Source organism: Crocodylus porosus, unplaced genomic scaffold, assembly GCF_001723895.1.
Source record: "Crocodylus porosus isolate Cpor-Errol unplaced genomic scaffold, CroPor_comp1, whole genome shotgun sequence".
NCBI lineage: Eukaryota > Metazoa > Chordata > Crocodylia > Crocodylidae > Crocodylus > Crocodylus porosus.
This window is the reverse complement of record NW_017728943.1, coordinates 84,521,327-84,536,855: the sequence shown is the minus strand read 5'-3', so window position 1 is coordinate 84,536,855 and position 15,529 is coordinate 84,521,327. Positions and strand designations below refer to the sequence as shown.

Sequence of the window (15,529 nt, the reverse complement as noted above, 5' to 3'; positions counted from 1 at the left end):
AGGGAAGTGGTGCTGGCTCCTACCCTGGGGGTCTTTAAGAAGAGGCTTGATGCCTACCTGGCTGGACTCATTTGAGTCCAGTTTTTCTTCCGCCCAGGCGGGGGGCCGGACTGGAAGATCTACAAGGTCTCTTCCCACCCTACTTCTATGATTCTATGATTTTCAAAAAAGAGAGGAAGGGGGACCCAGGAAACTACAGGCCCGTTAGTCTTACCTCGGTTCTGGGGAAGCTTTTTAAGACAATTACCCAGGAGCACATCTGTGAGGGACCAGCAGGGGAACATATGCTTAGGGGCAACCAACATGGGTTCATTTGAGGCAGATCCTGTCAGACCAACCTGGTCGCCTTCTGCGACCAAGTCACAAAATCCTTGGATGCAGGTGTCGCGGTGGACATAGTCTTTCTGGGGCCTTCGACACTGTCTCTCACCCCATTCTCATTAAGAAATTAGGCAACTGTGGCATCGATGCCTACACAGTCAGATGGGTCACAAATTTGCTGGAGGGCCACACCCAGAGAGTGGTGGTAGATGGGCCATTTTCGACCTGGAGGGATGTGGGCAGTGGGGTCCCTCAGGGCTCGGTCCCGCACTGTCAACATCTTCATCAGCGACTTGGACGAGGGGATGAAAACCACCTTGTTCAAGTTCACGGATGATACTAATATGTGGGGAGAAGTGGGCATGCTGGAGGAGAGGGACAGGCTACAACTAGACCTGGACAGGTTACAGGGGTGGGCGGATGAGAACAGGATGGGTTTCAATACTGACAAGAGCAAGGTACTGCACCTGGGGAAGAAGAACCAGCACCATACCTACAGGCTGGGGAACTCCCTTCTTGTCAGTACAGAGGCAGAAAAGGATCTTGGAGTCATTACTGATTCCAAAATGAACATGGACCGCCAATGTGGAGAAGCAGTCAGGAAGGCTAACCGCACCCTGTCATGCATCCACAGATGTATCACAAGCAGGTCCAAGGAGGTGATCCTCCCCCTCTATGCGACAGTGGTCAGGCCGCAGCTGAAGTACTGCATCCTGTTCTGGGCGCCGCAGTTCAGGAGGGATGTGGACAGCATGGAGAGGGTCCAGAGGAGGGCCACTCACATGATCAGGGGGCAGCAGGGCAGGCCCTACAAGGACAGGCTACGGGACCTGAACCTGTTCAGCCTCCACAAGAGAAGGCTGAAGGGGGATCTGGTGGCCGTCTACAAACTGGCCAAGGGGACCAGCAGGCTATGGGAGAGTCCCTGTTCCCCCGAGCACTACCAGGAGTAACAAGGAATAACAGCCATAAGTTGACTGAAAGTAGATTCAGGCTAGATATCAGGAGATGCTACTTCACAGTCAGAGCAGCTAGGAGCTGGAACCGATTTCCAAGGGAAGTGGTGCTGGCTCCTACCCTGGGGGTCTTCAAAAGGAGGCTAGACAGACACCTTGCCGGGGTCATTTGACCCCAGCATTCTTTCTTGCCCAGGGCAGGGGGTCGGACTTGATGATCTACTTAAGTCCCTTCCAACCCTACCAACTATGAAACTATATACAGTACGCGAACACAAATCATAACAAAAAAATTTTTTTTGTAAAAAAATTAAAATAGCTTATAGTACAGGGGTCAGCAACCCCGGGCATGCATGCCAAGCATGGCAAGCAAGGCCATTTTGCTTGGCACGCCACTGCCAGCTCGGGCTCCAAGCAGCTGCTGCCAGCCATGGAGCCCAGGCTGCTCCCAGCAGGCAGCTGGGATGCTGCAAGCCCTGCTGCAAGCAGACTGGGCTCCTTGGCCCAGCTGCAGCCAGAGACTACAAACAGCTGCTCTGGGCTCCAGCACGTTTGCACTCCAGCACCTTCCAAGGTAGACATTGTGTTTTTTTCAGCACTCCGGCCAAAAAATGTTGCCTACCCCTATTATAGTAGGTGTTTGACTTTTAGTATATGATTTGTTTTTTTCTGGTTCTAAGATGGCAATCCTCCCCTCCCAAAAGGAGTACTTCCAGGGCAAGGGGCGGGACTTCCAGTGGCAAAGGTCAGGGATTAGGGATGGGACTACTGGTCCCAAGATGTCAACCAGGGGGCGGGCACCTGTCAAGGGGTGGGGCTACCCTTGCAGCTCTCAACAGCTCAGGAAAAGTCATTAAATGGCCCTCCAGCCAAAATAAATTGCCCACCTCTTCTCTAGTTCTACCATAATGCACGTACCTAACTTTACTCTTATGAGTAAATCAGTAAAAGTATCATGAGAATGAAGTTACATGCACAAATAAGTGTTTGTATGACAGGGCTCGAAGTACAAACAAGATGTCATGTGGGTGAACACAACAGACAGGCAGGAATGGAAATGCAAACTTGGATATATTACATAAACATGCTGTTTAGAGTGTTCATAGTTGCAGGCAGCGTTAAGTTGGGAGCGCATTATTTCTTAATTGCCTTTTTGAGTAAACTAAGTAAGAGAAAGTGTCACTTTATTGGCTACCTCTAGGAACTATCAATGTTGTGCATTCAAGTTTATTTTCCTAATAAGGCTGCTAGTAGTATAACCTATTAATACATTTGAAGTCTTCATTGAAAGTTTCTCTCTCTAAAGTTTATCCTTTTTGGTCCTCTCTGTGCCTCAACAGCTATCCCATAAGATTCTATAGAGTCTCTTGGGCATTGCACTATTCTCCCACTTCTAAAACTTACCTTGACTTACCTACGCAGTAGTCAAGTGTGACAGAGAGCCTGGGACACTCTGTTACTTTAAGTGGGAAGCAGCTTAGGGAGTGTTTTGCAGGACAGGCAGAGCAGAGCTGCCAAAGTAATCAGTTAAACAGATTAGTTAGCAAGCACCTGCAGGAAGTCCAAAGGAGTTACCTGACTGGAAGCAGGCAGGACCATAGGAGAAATATAGGGCAGGCAATCTGGTGAGCAGGGAAGAGCTCTGTGGAGGCATCTGTGACTTACAGGCAAACTGTGAGTGTGCTAGGCCCTGAGACAGCTAGGGAATCCAATGGCTAGCAGCTGTTAACCCAGGTTAGAGTTTTCTTAGAGCCCTGAGTGCTTGTGTTTGTACTTTTGTTTAGCCCTGTGACTTGGCAGGACAAGACACTGAGTGAAGAACCCAGTGGTTTGGGAGGGAGGAAACTGTGAAGGATGGCTTGAAGATCCCATAGCACCCAGAGCATGGGGTGCAGCAATCATGTCAAGCCCATGATAGACAATCCCAGAGTGGCTAGATGAGGTGTACCTAGTACACCCGAGAGATGACCTCATAGAGCCCATGAAGGGCAAGCCTAGAGTGCCTGCAAGGGGTGCACCAAGCACACCCAGAGAGGCAATCTTATAGATCCTATGAGAGGCAAATCCAGAGCACCTAGCAGGGGGTACACCGAGCACACCCACGGGAGCAATCCTATAGTGCCCGAGAGGGGGGAATCACAGAGTGCCTGGAGGGGGGAACAGTTAACATGCCCAGCGGGACAATACCAGAGAGCCTCTGAAGGCACAGCAGCATGAGAGGGGGCATAGATGGAACAGACAGGCCTAGGACCTGGGACCCAGACAGACAGAGTTTTTCATTTCACCACCTGCCCTGGGAGAGGGGCCCCACTGGCTGGGCTGTTTGCTGCTGATTGCTGGGGAAGCAAAAAACATGGTTTTAAATATGCCATAATTTTTACTTACCCAGTGATCAGCAGCAAACAGCCCAGCCAGCAGAGCCCCTCTGGCAATCAGGGGCAGGTGAGGGAAGAGGAGAAGAAGCAGTGAAATGAAAAACTTTAAAGGAGCTGCTGTGGAGGGCACTTCCAGCATGATTTAATGAGACCACTAGCTATAACTAAGATTAGATTAGATTATGACCTGAAGAAGAACATCTTTCATTCAAAAGCTTATCAATCTCTACCCCAACTACACAGGTGGTCCAATAAAAATATCACCCTAAGAAATCCTTGCCTCTCACATAATTTCAATTAGACATGTTGATCTTTGCACTGTTCTTTACTGAATGCACAATGCATGGCACCATGGGTCTCTGTTCATGAATGTAACCTCTGTCTACCACCATAATAAATAAATAAATTATCCTCTCATTTCACCTAAATCAATATCATATATGGGAAGAGGTGCAAGTATTCTACTCTTGAATGACAAGAAACTAGTAAACTCCTATGTTGAGCTGAGAAAAGAAACCTGCCTCTTAAAGATGACCAGACTTGGTCAGAGGGAGGACTTGCAGCAGTTGCCTGATATTCTAATGGGGTCAGAAGTGTGTAGCTGCACTCTCTAACTTGGGAAACCATAAAAAGAAGCAACAGGAAAATTCAGACTCATACCTGGCAAAAAGGAGAACCTAGGCAACCAAGTTCCCAAACTATTTTTAGTAGGTCTGGGAACTAATACAGGTTTCCCTTGATTTATGCTGTACATGCATTGCCAGAGAATGGCGCATAAATTGTATTTGCATAAAGCAAACCCAGTTTATAATGAACAAATAGGGATACGTTCCCATGGCAGTGAGGGAGGGAGGGATGGAGTGAGACTGGGACTAGGGAAGGGGCTGGGGAAGTGGCACTGCTCCTGGGGCTGCACAAGGCAGCAAAGCAGAGGGAATAGAGCGGCACTCGCCCCAGCCACAGCTGCAGTGGGAGTGGCTGGCACCAGTTGCCTGCAGCCACTGGGCTGCACCATGCTCCGCCTGTCCCCAGTCATTCCAGGTCCTCGGCTGTGCTGTGCCTTGGTGCAGGCAGCTGGTGTCAGCTGCTCTCAGGGCTGCTGCAGCAGGGGCTGGGGTGAGTACTGTGCCCTGCGCCACCGGGGGCTCCATTTGTCCACACTCACCCCAGCCTGTGCTGGAACAACCCTGGGAGCAGCCGACACCAACTGCCTGCACCGCAGCACGGTGCAGCCCAGGAGCTAGAGTGAGCCCAGGCATGGTGGGGGCAAGCGGAGCACAGTGCAGCCCTGCGTCTGCAGGCAGCTGGTGCGGGCCGCTCCCAGGGCTCCTGTAGACAGGGCTGAGGTGAGTGGGACCACAGCCCTTTCCCCTCCCACCACAGACTTACCTGCTTAGGTGGGGGATGGGGGAGGGGGGACATCTATGCTGATTGCATAAGAGTGAGTTTACTTCACATATGACGAAATATGGGTCTAAATATGCTCATCGCATAGGAGCAATTTCGCATAAAAAGAATGCGCGTAAATGGAGGGAAACCTGTATACCAAAGAAAAAGCTGCTGTGCTAAGGCTTCCTTTAGAGAAGGTTACAGAAGCTACACTGAGTTTGGTTTTATTTCATGCACCTTTTACTGAAAAAAGTCAAACTAAGCTGCCTTATTCACTTAGAACTTGGAAGATGATTATGTCAGCGATTATGTCAGAATTAATATCTTCCACTTCATGCTGCCAAAAGCAGAGCCTGGAATATATTCTGTGCCATTTGAGATCTAACTCAAAGGAGTGGTAACCCTAAATGTTAACACAAAGTTCTAACAAGAGGCAGTGGTCCTGCTCCAACCTGTTCTGGAGGTCCTCTATTTACAGCAGGGGTGGGCAATTATTCCAGGCGGAGGGCCATTTACCCAGTTTTGGCAAGCTGTTAAGGGCCGCATAGGTAGCCCCGCCCATTGACAGGTGCCCCGCCCCCTGGTCACCATCTTGGAACCAATGTCTCAGGGCCAGTACTGGTGGGGCCCAGAGCAGGACACAGGCTGGCAGGGGTCTGTGGAGCCGGATTGGGCTGTACCAGCAGGGAGAGGGGGGAACTGGCCCAGCTCCATAGAGCCCCTGCCAGCCAGGACCCTGTACCCCTGCCACCCTGCTCTGGGCCCCTCCGGCACTGGCCCCAGGACACTGGTGTGGGACCTGTGCACCTGCTTACTCCCAGTGCCTCCCAGCCCCGCAGTACAGGCTGGGGGTAGCATGCAGCCCTGACATCCTGCTCGCCCACAGGGAATGAACTGGTGCTGAGCACAGGGGAAGGGCAGCCCCTCCCCTACCCCATGGCCAGCACTCCCTGCTGCAGCTGCTCGCAGCCCACATGGGGCCGTCCTGAGCAGGCACAGACAGGGGCCAGGGTGGAAAGGCTGCAGATGTTTGCAGCTGGCCCAGGTTCTGGGTAGCTGCTGACAGCTACAGAGCCCGGGCTAGGGGGCAGGGGCTCTGGGTGGGGGGCAAAGGGAAGCAGGTGTGGGGAGCAGGGGGCACAAGCAGGGCATCCTGCCATGTACCGCCTGCCCTCATTTTGTTTTGAGCAGGCACAGGCAACCCCAGGCGGCTGCAAGCAGCTGCAGCATGGGGTGCCAGGCATGGGGCGGAGCAGGGGCTGCTTTCCCCATGCTCAGCACCAGCTTGTAACCTGGCCCCGCTGCCAGCCTGGGCCCCAAGCGGCTCTGGGCTCGCATGTTGGGGCTGCTCCACAATGGCAGCAGCTGTGGCCCCCCCACTTGCTGTGTTGGGCAGCATTGACTGCTGCTGCCCAGCATACGAGGTCTGGAGGGGCAGCAGCAGCAAATACTGGCCAGCACAGCAAGCAGGGGGGCCACAGCTGCTGCTGCTCTGCACAGTCCCGACAGTGAGCCTAGAGCTGCGTGGGGCCCAGGCTGGCAGCAGGGGTGGGTTACAAGCTGGTGCTGAGCCCAGGGAAAAGTGGCCCCTCGCCTGCCCTGTGCCCCGCGCTGCAGCCGCTCACAGCCTGCTTGGGGATGCCTGTGCCTGCTCAAGACAGCCTCGCGTGGGCTACAAGCGGCTGCAGTAGGGAGCACCAGCCGTGGGGCAGGGGAGGGCCCACCCTCCCTGCCCCACTTACCTGAGGTTCCGGTGCCAGAGAAGCCAGATGGTCCCAGGCCAGAAGCCCCTTGTGGGGCTTCCGGCTGGAGAGGCAGGGTTGGGCCGGCTCTGCAGTTGTGGGAGCCCGCCAGGCTTCCCCTGGGTCCTACTGCCCCTGGCTTCTGTCATTTTTGACATGAACCAAAGACAGAGAAATATTTTCTAAATTTTTTAGGGGTCCCACAGGCCGGACAGAATGGCCTCGTGGGTTGAATCCAGCCTGTGGGCCATATTTTGCCCACTCCTGATTTACAGCCTCAAGAATAAAGCAGTCCAGATTATACATTTTAAGAAGAAAGAGTTCACAAACAACATATTTTCTCCTTTAAAGGTCACCACTTAGCACATGTGGGGCATAGCTCCCTATGAACACCATAACACAAGTGCCAATAACTGAATCTTATAAATGAAGAGTCAAGTTATTATCAAAATTAAAACTGAACAGAAAACAAAGAGAGAATTTAGGGGACCAGACACTGGCACTGTTACAAGCTGTAATTTTTTTTTTTAATGAATCATATCGTGTTGGTTCCTTCTACCTGACCTTTTTAAGGTCAGGAACTAGAAAAGTGGAGCTTCGTTTGCTCCAGTACAGGCAGTCCTCAGACTTTCCATGCAATTGGTTCCTGAAAAACACATCTTAAATCAATACGTCATAACTCAGAAACAATTTTCTCATAGGAACCATGTTACAAATGGGGAATTGGTTCCTTTACAACGGTTGATACTGCATGTGGCCGGTAAGTGGTGGAAGGGAAGGGGGAAGGGAAGGTGTAGGGGCACAGATCAACAACCCCCAATGGTGAGAGAGGGACTGGGACTGGGACTGGGGCTGGGAATGGAGCAAGCACTGTCCAGCTGGGACCAGCTGGGTACGGCGGGGTAGCTGGGGCAGCAGCTCCTGCCTCTTCATGCTGCTTATCTGGGGACTCAACCAGCAGTTCCCACTGCTTATCCAGGTAGGCACGGGGGGGCATGTGCCCCTGGATCTGTGCAGGGTGGGACTGGGGCTAAACCAGGCTGCACTCCAGGCAGGCAGCAGGGGTATATTGAATTTTTGGGTGGCTGCAGCCCTCCTACAGCCCCGATCTAGGGGCATACACCCCCCCTGCCCTCCCACTGCTCGCCCAGCCAGGACAGGGCAGGCACAGGACGGAGCTACTGCGCTGCCTCCAGACAAGCAGCACTCAGTGGCACAAGCCACCCCCCGCCCCCCGTACACCCCGGACAAGCCGTAGCTTTGAGAGCATGGGGGGAGGGGCATGTGGCCCCAAATTGGGGCAGGGCGGGCAGTGCAGCCCCTGCTCTGCCCACCCTACACTGCACAGATCCAGGGGCACACGCCCCACCATGCCCTCCCAGACCAGCAGCAGGAGCAGCAGCAGGAACTGCCAGACAAGGAGTGTGCCCGCCTTCCCCACGCCCGCTTGGCCCCAGCTGGGCAGCACTTGCCCCAAACCTAGTCCCAGTCCCTCCCTCACCACAGGAGCCATTGATCTGCCCCCGACACTCCTTCCCTTGCCCCACACCTTCCACCACTTACCAGCTGCATGCAGTATGAACCATTGTAAAGATGAAATCCATGTTGGAATGTTGAAACAGGGCACCAATTTATAAACGTCATAAGTGAAATACGTTGCAACTCAAAAAGTCCTAAGTTGAGGACTGCCTGTACATCAATATTCCACTAAGTGATTCACTTATTTTCTATCTGTATTTTCAACTATGAATATAGCACCTCCACCATACAAAAACTGTGGCCAATAAACTTCTAGAACTAAAGCCTAAAAATGTCCTATTCCTTATTTTTCTTCTACCTACTAAATCACCATGTCCTTTAGCTATTAACAACTGATATCTGGTTGAATTTCTGAAGAATATCATAAAAGAATGTGTGTTAAGAAATGATACCATGAACCAAATACAGGGAAGAACCAAAAGCAAATAACAACATTAAGTGCATCTTACTTTGGTAAATGAGGTAATCCAGACTGCAACTCTTCAGAATAGGTAACCATACAGTGGTTCTTCTGTCCATATTGGGACAATAAAGAAATATAGTCCACCTTAGAAGGTAATGGTTTCTTTTCTTCTACATCTGCTAAAGGTGCTGGTGGTAGCAGTGATACCAAAGGTTGTACATTTGAGGCACACTCAGGCTACAAAATATATAAAGGATGAATAGTTTTAAAAGCTGCAATTTACTAAATAGCATGAAATATACATTGTCTGAGGGTTCCCATTAGCTGATCCAGGCTCCCAGCTCCAGGGGCACACAACAGGCTCCTGCACCATGCATCTCCAAGGCTGGGAGCCCATCAGCTGATCCCTACTTGCAACTGCAGGGACACACCTGATCAGCAAAGGCATTCCCAGCCAGGAGACTCCAGCCACGGAAGCACAGCATGGTAGCCCCGTCAGCTGCAGCGTTCCAGCCTCTGGAACACATGGGAATCCAGATCAGTTGACATGGCTCCTAGCCACAGGGTGCACCTAGCCATATATTTAATGAATGGCATGATGGGAATCAGCCACAAAGTTATTATACATTTTTTGCAGAACAACTTTATTGTGGCTTATTCCTTGTTTATGGTGCCATTAATTGCTTTGAAGTGTGGCTGGGTTACAATTTAAGGTGCGATTAACTGGTCTATTTAAATGTAAATCCTGACCAGATTCATGTCTGATGACTGTTTGGTGGCTTATGCATAATGAATTATTGCTCACAATGGGGTTCCCACTAATATATCTCTTAGTCTATAAAGCTGCATATCAACTCTAGAGGGTCCATATGCAACTTTTATAGACTAACTAAGATATAAAGAGCACAACCTTTCATGAATCCAAATTCACTTCATCAGATACTGTTTATAGTCACAGAAGAGAGATAAATGTTGACTAGGTCTGAAAACTATGCTTCAGTTTCTCACCTCAGTTCATGGATAAGAAACATATGAAGCAATGTAAAAGAAGGCTTGTTTTGCTGCTATTAGTTTAGTATCATAGAGATCAAAGATACTGCTGGTCTACAAAACTGGCCAGGATAAAGCTCTTAATGTAGGTTTGACATGGCAATTATTCTTGTTTTGTAAAGACTCATTTGCAATGTCTCTTTCCATGGCAGGCCTTTGTTTTTCTTCATATGTTTGGAAATCAACTAATGAAGGGAGTTTTTCATATCTGCAAATCACTTCTTTAAAGCTGTCACACAGTTGAGAAACTCCACATAGACAGATGCATTCTATAGAAGACAGTAAAGGGAACTGGTCCTTGCCAAGATCAAATTTACTCCCTGCAGGCAGGGGAATGCAGAGGATTTAGTTTTGGCTTTGCCATACAACAGATACCCATAACTCAGAGGCAGTTTAGTGAAATATAAATGATGTCTGCCATGGTTCAGAGGATGCATCAGAAGAGGACAAATTTAAAAGCCTTTCCAACCCCAATGTAAGAATGGTATTTTACTGTTTACTTTGCAAAGTCATCTTCTATTTTATATTTAAACATGATATGCAGTTTACCTTCCCTTCTTTTTCAATAGACTCCAGTGCAGCTTTTGCTGCTGCATCTTCTGCTTTTTTTTTGGATTGACCTTCAGCTGGAGGATATTCTTTTTTATTTATTACAGCCTTAATAGTGAACCTGCAATAAAGAAAATTAACTGCTCACAAAACACTGCCAAACCTTGCCATATACTTAAGTACCTTGTAAAGATTTGCTTGTTGTTCTTCAGAGTGTTGCTATGCTATGCTATGTTATGCTATGCTATGAAAGTACTTCGGTATTCAAGGATTTCACGCATTTAACTCCTTTCCAAAATGTTTTAGAAATTTACACTGAAACATTTTTATTTAAATATGTTCTCTCCCCTTCCCCCAACTCACATATACATATTCTCCACTTAGTATAACACTTTCTAGGTGAGAAAGGGAAAAGACAGAAATGCCATCCTGCAGCCAACTTTCCCTTGTGGAGAGATCCACCAGATCTGTGCAGATGGATCTGTGGCTCAAGGACTGGACTCAAGACCCCTCAATGAACCATGGAAGACATTATCCTTGAATCAAGGAATTGCCAACTCCGATAACACTTTCTGAAAGATGGACTCCTTAAAAAACATATTGCACGGTGGTCAACAAGAGTGGATCTCTTGATACATATCCAAAACACCAACGAAGATATGTCTCACTACTACAAGTTGACAGCAGAGAGAGGGTGGAGCCTACCTTAGGTCACATGTTGTGGGGTTGCTGCAAGGATCATTTAAAAACTATCACCACTTAATCATCATAAGAATGATAATCTAGCAGCTTACATATTCTTACATTATCACAAAAATCATAGAAAATCAGGGTTGGAAGGGACCTCAGGAGGTCATTTAAGGCAGGACCATCCTCAACTGCATCATCCCAGTTTTGCCTACCTCAGTCTTAAAAAATCTCCAGGGCTGGAGATGCCACAACCTCTCTGGGTAGTCTGTTCCAGTGCTTTACTACCCTCCTCATAAGAAAGTTCTTTCTAATATTTACCCTAAACTTTCCTTGAGGCTATTGCTCCTTGTTCTGCCATCTGCCACCCCTGAGAACAGTTTAGCTTCATCCTCTTCGTCACCACCCTTCAAGTAGTTGAAAGCTATTAAAGCCCCCCTCGGTCTTCCCTACCATGGACTAAATAAACCCAGTTCCCTCAGTCTCTCCTCATGTCATGTGCCCCAGCCCTCTAACCATTTCTGCTGCCTTCTGCTGAACTTAGTAGATTGTTCACTGTAGTGGGATGCACAGAACTGGACACAGCACTCCAGATGTGGCCTCACCAGTGCAGAACAAAGGCAAATACAGGCAGTCCGCGATTTACAACTTTTCACTTTATGACAAACAGCATGTGCGATATTTGCAAATTGATACCCTGTTTTGAGGTTCTGATGCAGGTTTCACCTTTACCATGCTCGATACAGCTGTGTCCACTGGTAAGTCTGTTGTGGTTGGGGGAAGAAAGGAGAAAAGGGTGTGGGGGGAGGGGGCAAATCAGTACTCCACAGTGAGAGAGGAATTGGGGCTGGGACAGGGGCTGCCAAGCTGGAGTGGGGGGGCAGGGTCAGGACTCAGGGATAGCATGGAATGGGTCCCGCCGCTGAGTACTGCTGGTCCAGGAGGGCATGGGGGGCATGTGCGTCTGATCTGCATGGGGTTGGGGTGGGGCCAGGGCTGCACTGCACTCTGCTCTAGGTGGGCGCAGTGGCACTGGGAATGGGGGCTCTGCCCTCCCGCTGCTTGCCCAGCCCCAATCCCTTCCTCACTGCAGGGCATTGATCTGCCCTTCCATGCCACTTCCCTCCCCCTTCCCCCCACAACAGACTTACCAGCTAGACACAGCTGTTGAGCATGGTAAAGGAACAAATCCCCCATTTGTAACATTGTTCCTGTGGGAAAATTGGTTCTGAGTTACCAGGTTTTGACTTATGACCTGATTTTCAGGAACCAATTATGTCGTAAGTCTGAGGACTGCCTGTAATTGCTTCCCTTGATCTACTGGCAATGCTCCTACTAATGCAGCCCAGTATGCTGTTAGTTATCTTGGCAACAAGGGCACACTGTTGACTCATGTTCAGTTCATTGTCCACTGTAACCCCCAGGTCCTTTTCTGCAGAGCTGCTGCTTAGCCAATCAGCTTCCAGCCTGCACTGGTGCATGGGATTGTTCTATCCTAAGTGCAGGACTGTACACTTGCCCTTATTGAACCTCCTGAGATTTCTTTTGGTCCAATAATCCAATTTGTCTAGGTCTCCCTGAATCCTAGGCCTACCTTCCAGCACGTACTCCCCCAATTTGGTGTCATCTGTGAACTTGCTGAAAATGCACTCCCTACCATCTTCCAGACTACTAATGAAGATCCACTGATATCTATTGGCCTCCATTATGAACTTACTTGGGATCATGAGGTGGGCCTTCCTCCCCGACAATCTCATACAACACCTTTAATCCATGTGCTTGACAATATTCATTAAGCTTTTTCTTGGATGCCATTTTGACCCAATCTGCAAGGGGGGAAAATTGACAATGAATGTGTATTTTTAGCATTTGTGTCTGCCCCAAGAAAATAAGAAAACAAACACAGAGATTGCAGACCTATAATTCAAGTGTACAGACACAGATCCAGGAAGTGTTTATGAGCATAAAGAATTATAGGCTGTTTTGCTACAAAATATTTGTTGCATGCTAAAAGAAGTGTGTCAAGGAGCTTAGAAACGGCCAAGCATGCCAGAGAGAGGAGGTAGAGAGGAAGTGAGGTTCAAGAAATATGGTCACCCTAAGTCAGTGGTTCCCAATGTAGTGCCTGCTGGTGCCATCACCCCCCGCCCCGAAGCTTATTCAGGTGCCTGCCTGAATTTTCCTGATAAGTAAAATTAATTATTCCAACAAAAAATGTTGTCATATTGAGGCCCACTGCTTTTTCTTTTAAATGTGAATGTGCCCTTGGGCACCTAAACGTTGTGAATCCCTGCCCTAAGTAATGATGGTTCCACATTTTTTTCTTTCACCCGCCCCCACCTTCTAGCAGCGGTCTGTGGGGTGGGAGCAGGGCCAGACACAGGCCTGGGCAAACCAGGAGACTAACCAGGGCCCAGGCAGAAAGGGGGCCCAAAAATGGTAATTTTTTGATTATTACCATCATGATCTCCATGATCATGGTAAAGAGGGACTAAAAGTTTGCCTGGGGCCACCAAGAACCTAGGTAGGGTGGGAGGGAGGAAAAAATTTGTATTAAAACTTTTTGGAAGCTTGGACTCCAGCTGCCATGTGGGGACTGGGGGCCAAATCTGGGCCTGTCTGGGGGAGATGAGGACCTTACAGCATAACCCCCAAACGTCCCCTTCCCCAAAGAAGGCAGGGCACGTTGTGGGCACAGCGGGCGACCCCCGGCTTTACCTGAGGGAAGTGTGGGCCCGGGACCTGGACGATCTGGCCTCAGGCAGCGGCTGCACCACACGCCAGCCCCGGAGAGCGCTTCCAGCTGCTGTCCCACTGCCTGCCTCCCGCTGGATCCTGCCGGAAAGCTCCTCACGCAGCTGCCGCCTGGACTAGAAAAGGGCCAAACCTTGAGCAGTATGCTTCCACAGGATCCCCAACCCGGGGAAGGCGAGGAAGTGGTGTTTTTCCCACTGCTTCCGGGGGACCCGCTCCTTGCCCGCCTGCCTGCTCTCGGCTTTGCACCACTCGCCGCCCTCTGCCGCCGCCCGGTTTCGTTTTCCGCCGCCGCGCCCCCGCTCCCCGCCGCTGCGGCCGGGAATCGAAAGCGAAGGCGCGGGGCCGGCGGCGCGCTGCGCCCCGCCTCGCACGAGCGCTCGGGGGCGCGCCGGGCAAGCGGAGCCCGGGCGAAGGCACGTGAAGCCCGGGGGCATTACTGGCCCGTTAGGGCCGGATCAACGCCGGGCACTAAGTGAAGAGGTGCTTATTTTTACGTTTTGGAATGGGGGGGGGTCATATAAAAGTTTTTTTCTTCAGCTGGGGGCCCACGAAATGGTGAATCCGACCCTGGGCCCTGTTCCTCCAACCAGAGAGAGTCAAGCCGATCCAAGTTATGAAGGAGCCCCATGTTCAGAGGATGATGCAGCACTTTCTGAGCACAGGGGGCCTTTAAAGCATCGCACCCAAATGCACTGATGTATTCACTGGCCTCAGACACCTGTCTCCTCCAAGACAGCAGTTCTCAACCATTTTTGTACTGTACCGGGACTAGGCTGACCATGGTAGAGGACATGCCTGTGTTCTGCTCCTCTGTCCCCTGTTGATACAAAACCCCGCACCTTTATGTTCTCTATTTTTCTCTTCAACAACAAAAAATAGGGGACATAAAGGCATCCGGTTTTGTAGCAGTAAAGGACAACCAGACTCCCCTCTATGATGGCCACCCTAACCAGGAGTCATTTGTAAACATCAATGGCCAGTCCCAATTCAGTGCCCCTCACTCCCAACCGCTGCCCCCCAGCCCTCCAGTGTGTGGGGCAGGAGGGGCTGGAGCTCTGCCAGCCTGCAAGGGAAAAGCCACAGTTTCCCATGTTTTTCTCCTTGAAAGGAGAATCCATTTTTAAACTTTGTTTGTGACTGTTTCATATATTCTTGTGACCCACTTTTGGGTCATGACCCGCGGGCTGAGAAATGCTGCTCTAAGAATGCTGGAATGTCCATTCCTACAGCAGATGGATGGGCAAGTAGGGATCTGTGGGTAGGCCAGCAGCCTTCATTAACCACACCAACCAATAATGAGTTCACAAGTTTCAGTATTTGCAAGTCTTTAAATCTACCATGAAAGTCATCTGATAATTCAGGGACAGTCACCCTGTGGCACAACATGTCACAAGTGCCATGGTAACTCTGCATGTGGCACTTGGCAGACTAGGGAAGAGTGCACACAGCACAGCCACAGATGAGGCAGGGAGCAGAAAGCAGAGCAATGGATTGGGGAGGGGATGGAGATCTGTGTGGCAGTCAGGCCAGATCCAGATATGCAGGCACATGTGGTTTGTGGCACTGAAAACCTCTTTGCAGTGCCACAAACTCTATACTTGGCATGTTAAAGCATGTCCAGCACTGCAACTTTACAGTGTGGGGTCAAAATTTGTTACTGGGAAATTCCATAGTTTCATAGTTTCTAGGGTCGGAAGGGACCTGAGCAGATCATCTAGTCCAACCCCCTGCCATGGCAGGAAAGAGTACTGGGGTCAAACG

The 15,529-nt window shown here is 50.0% G+C and overlaps 1 protein-coding gene across 1 annotated transcript in view; it reads right to left on the bottom strand.

The window, feature by feature from the left end:
* EIF2AK2 (eukaryotic translation initiation factor 2 alpha kinase 2) overlaps nucleotides 1-14,114 on the bottom strand; it is a 39,747-nt gene extending 25,633 nt beyond the window's left edge. The window contains exons 1-4 of the mRNA XM_019549726.1: nucleotides 13,730-14,114; nucleotides 12,729-12,837; nucleotides 10,325-10,445; nucleotides 8,772-8,962 (exon numbers count right to left, since the gene is read on the bottom strand). Coding sequence (XP_019405271.1) covers nucleotides 8,772-8,962; nucleotides 10,325-10,445; nucleotides 12,729-12,826 — 410 coding nt within the window. The 5' untranslated portion in view covers nucleotides 12,827-12,837; nucleotides 13,730-14,114. The remainder of the gene's footprint in view (nucleotides 1-8,771; nucleotides 8,963-10,324; nucleotides 10,446-12,728; nucleotides 12,838-13,729) is intronic.
* Between the last annotated feature and the right edge of the window lie 1,415 nt (nucleotides 14,115-15,529).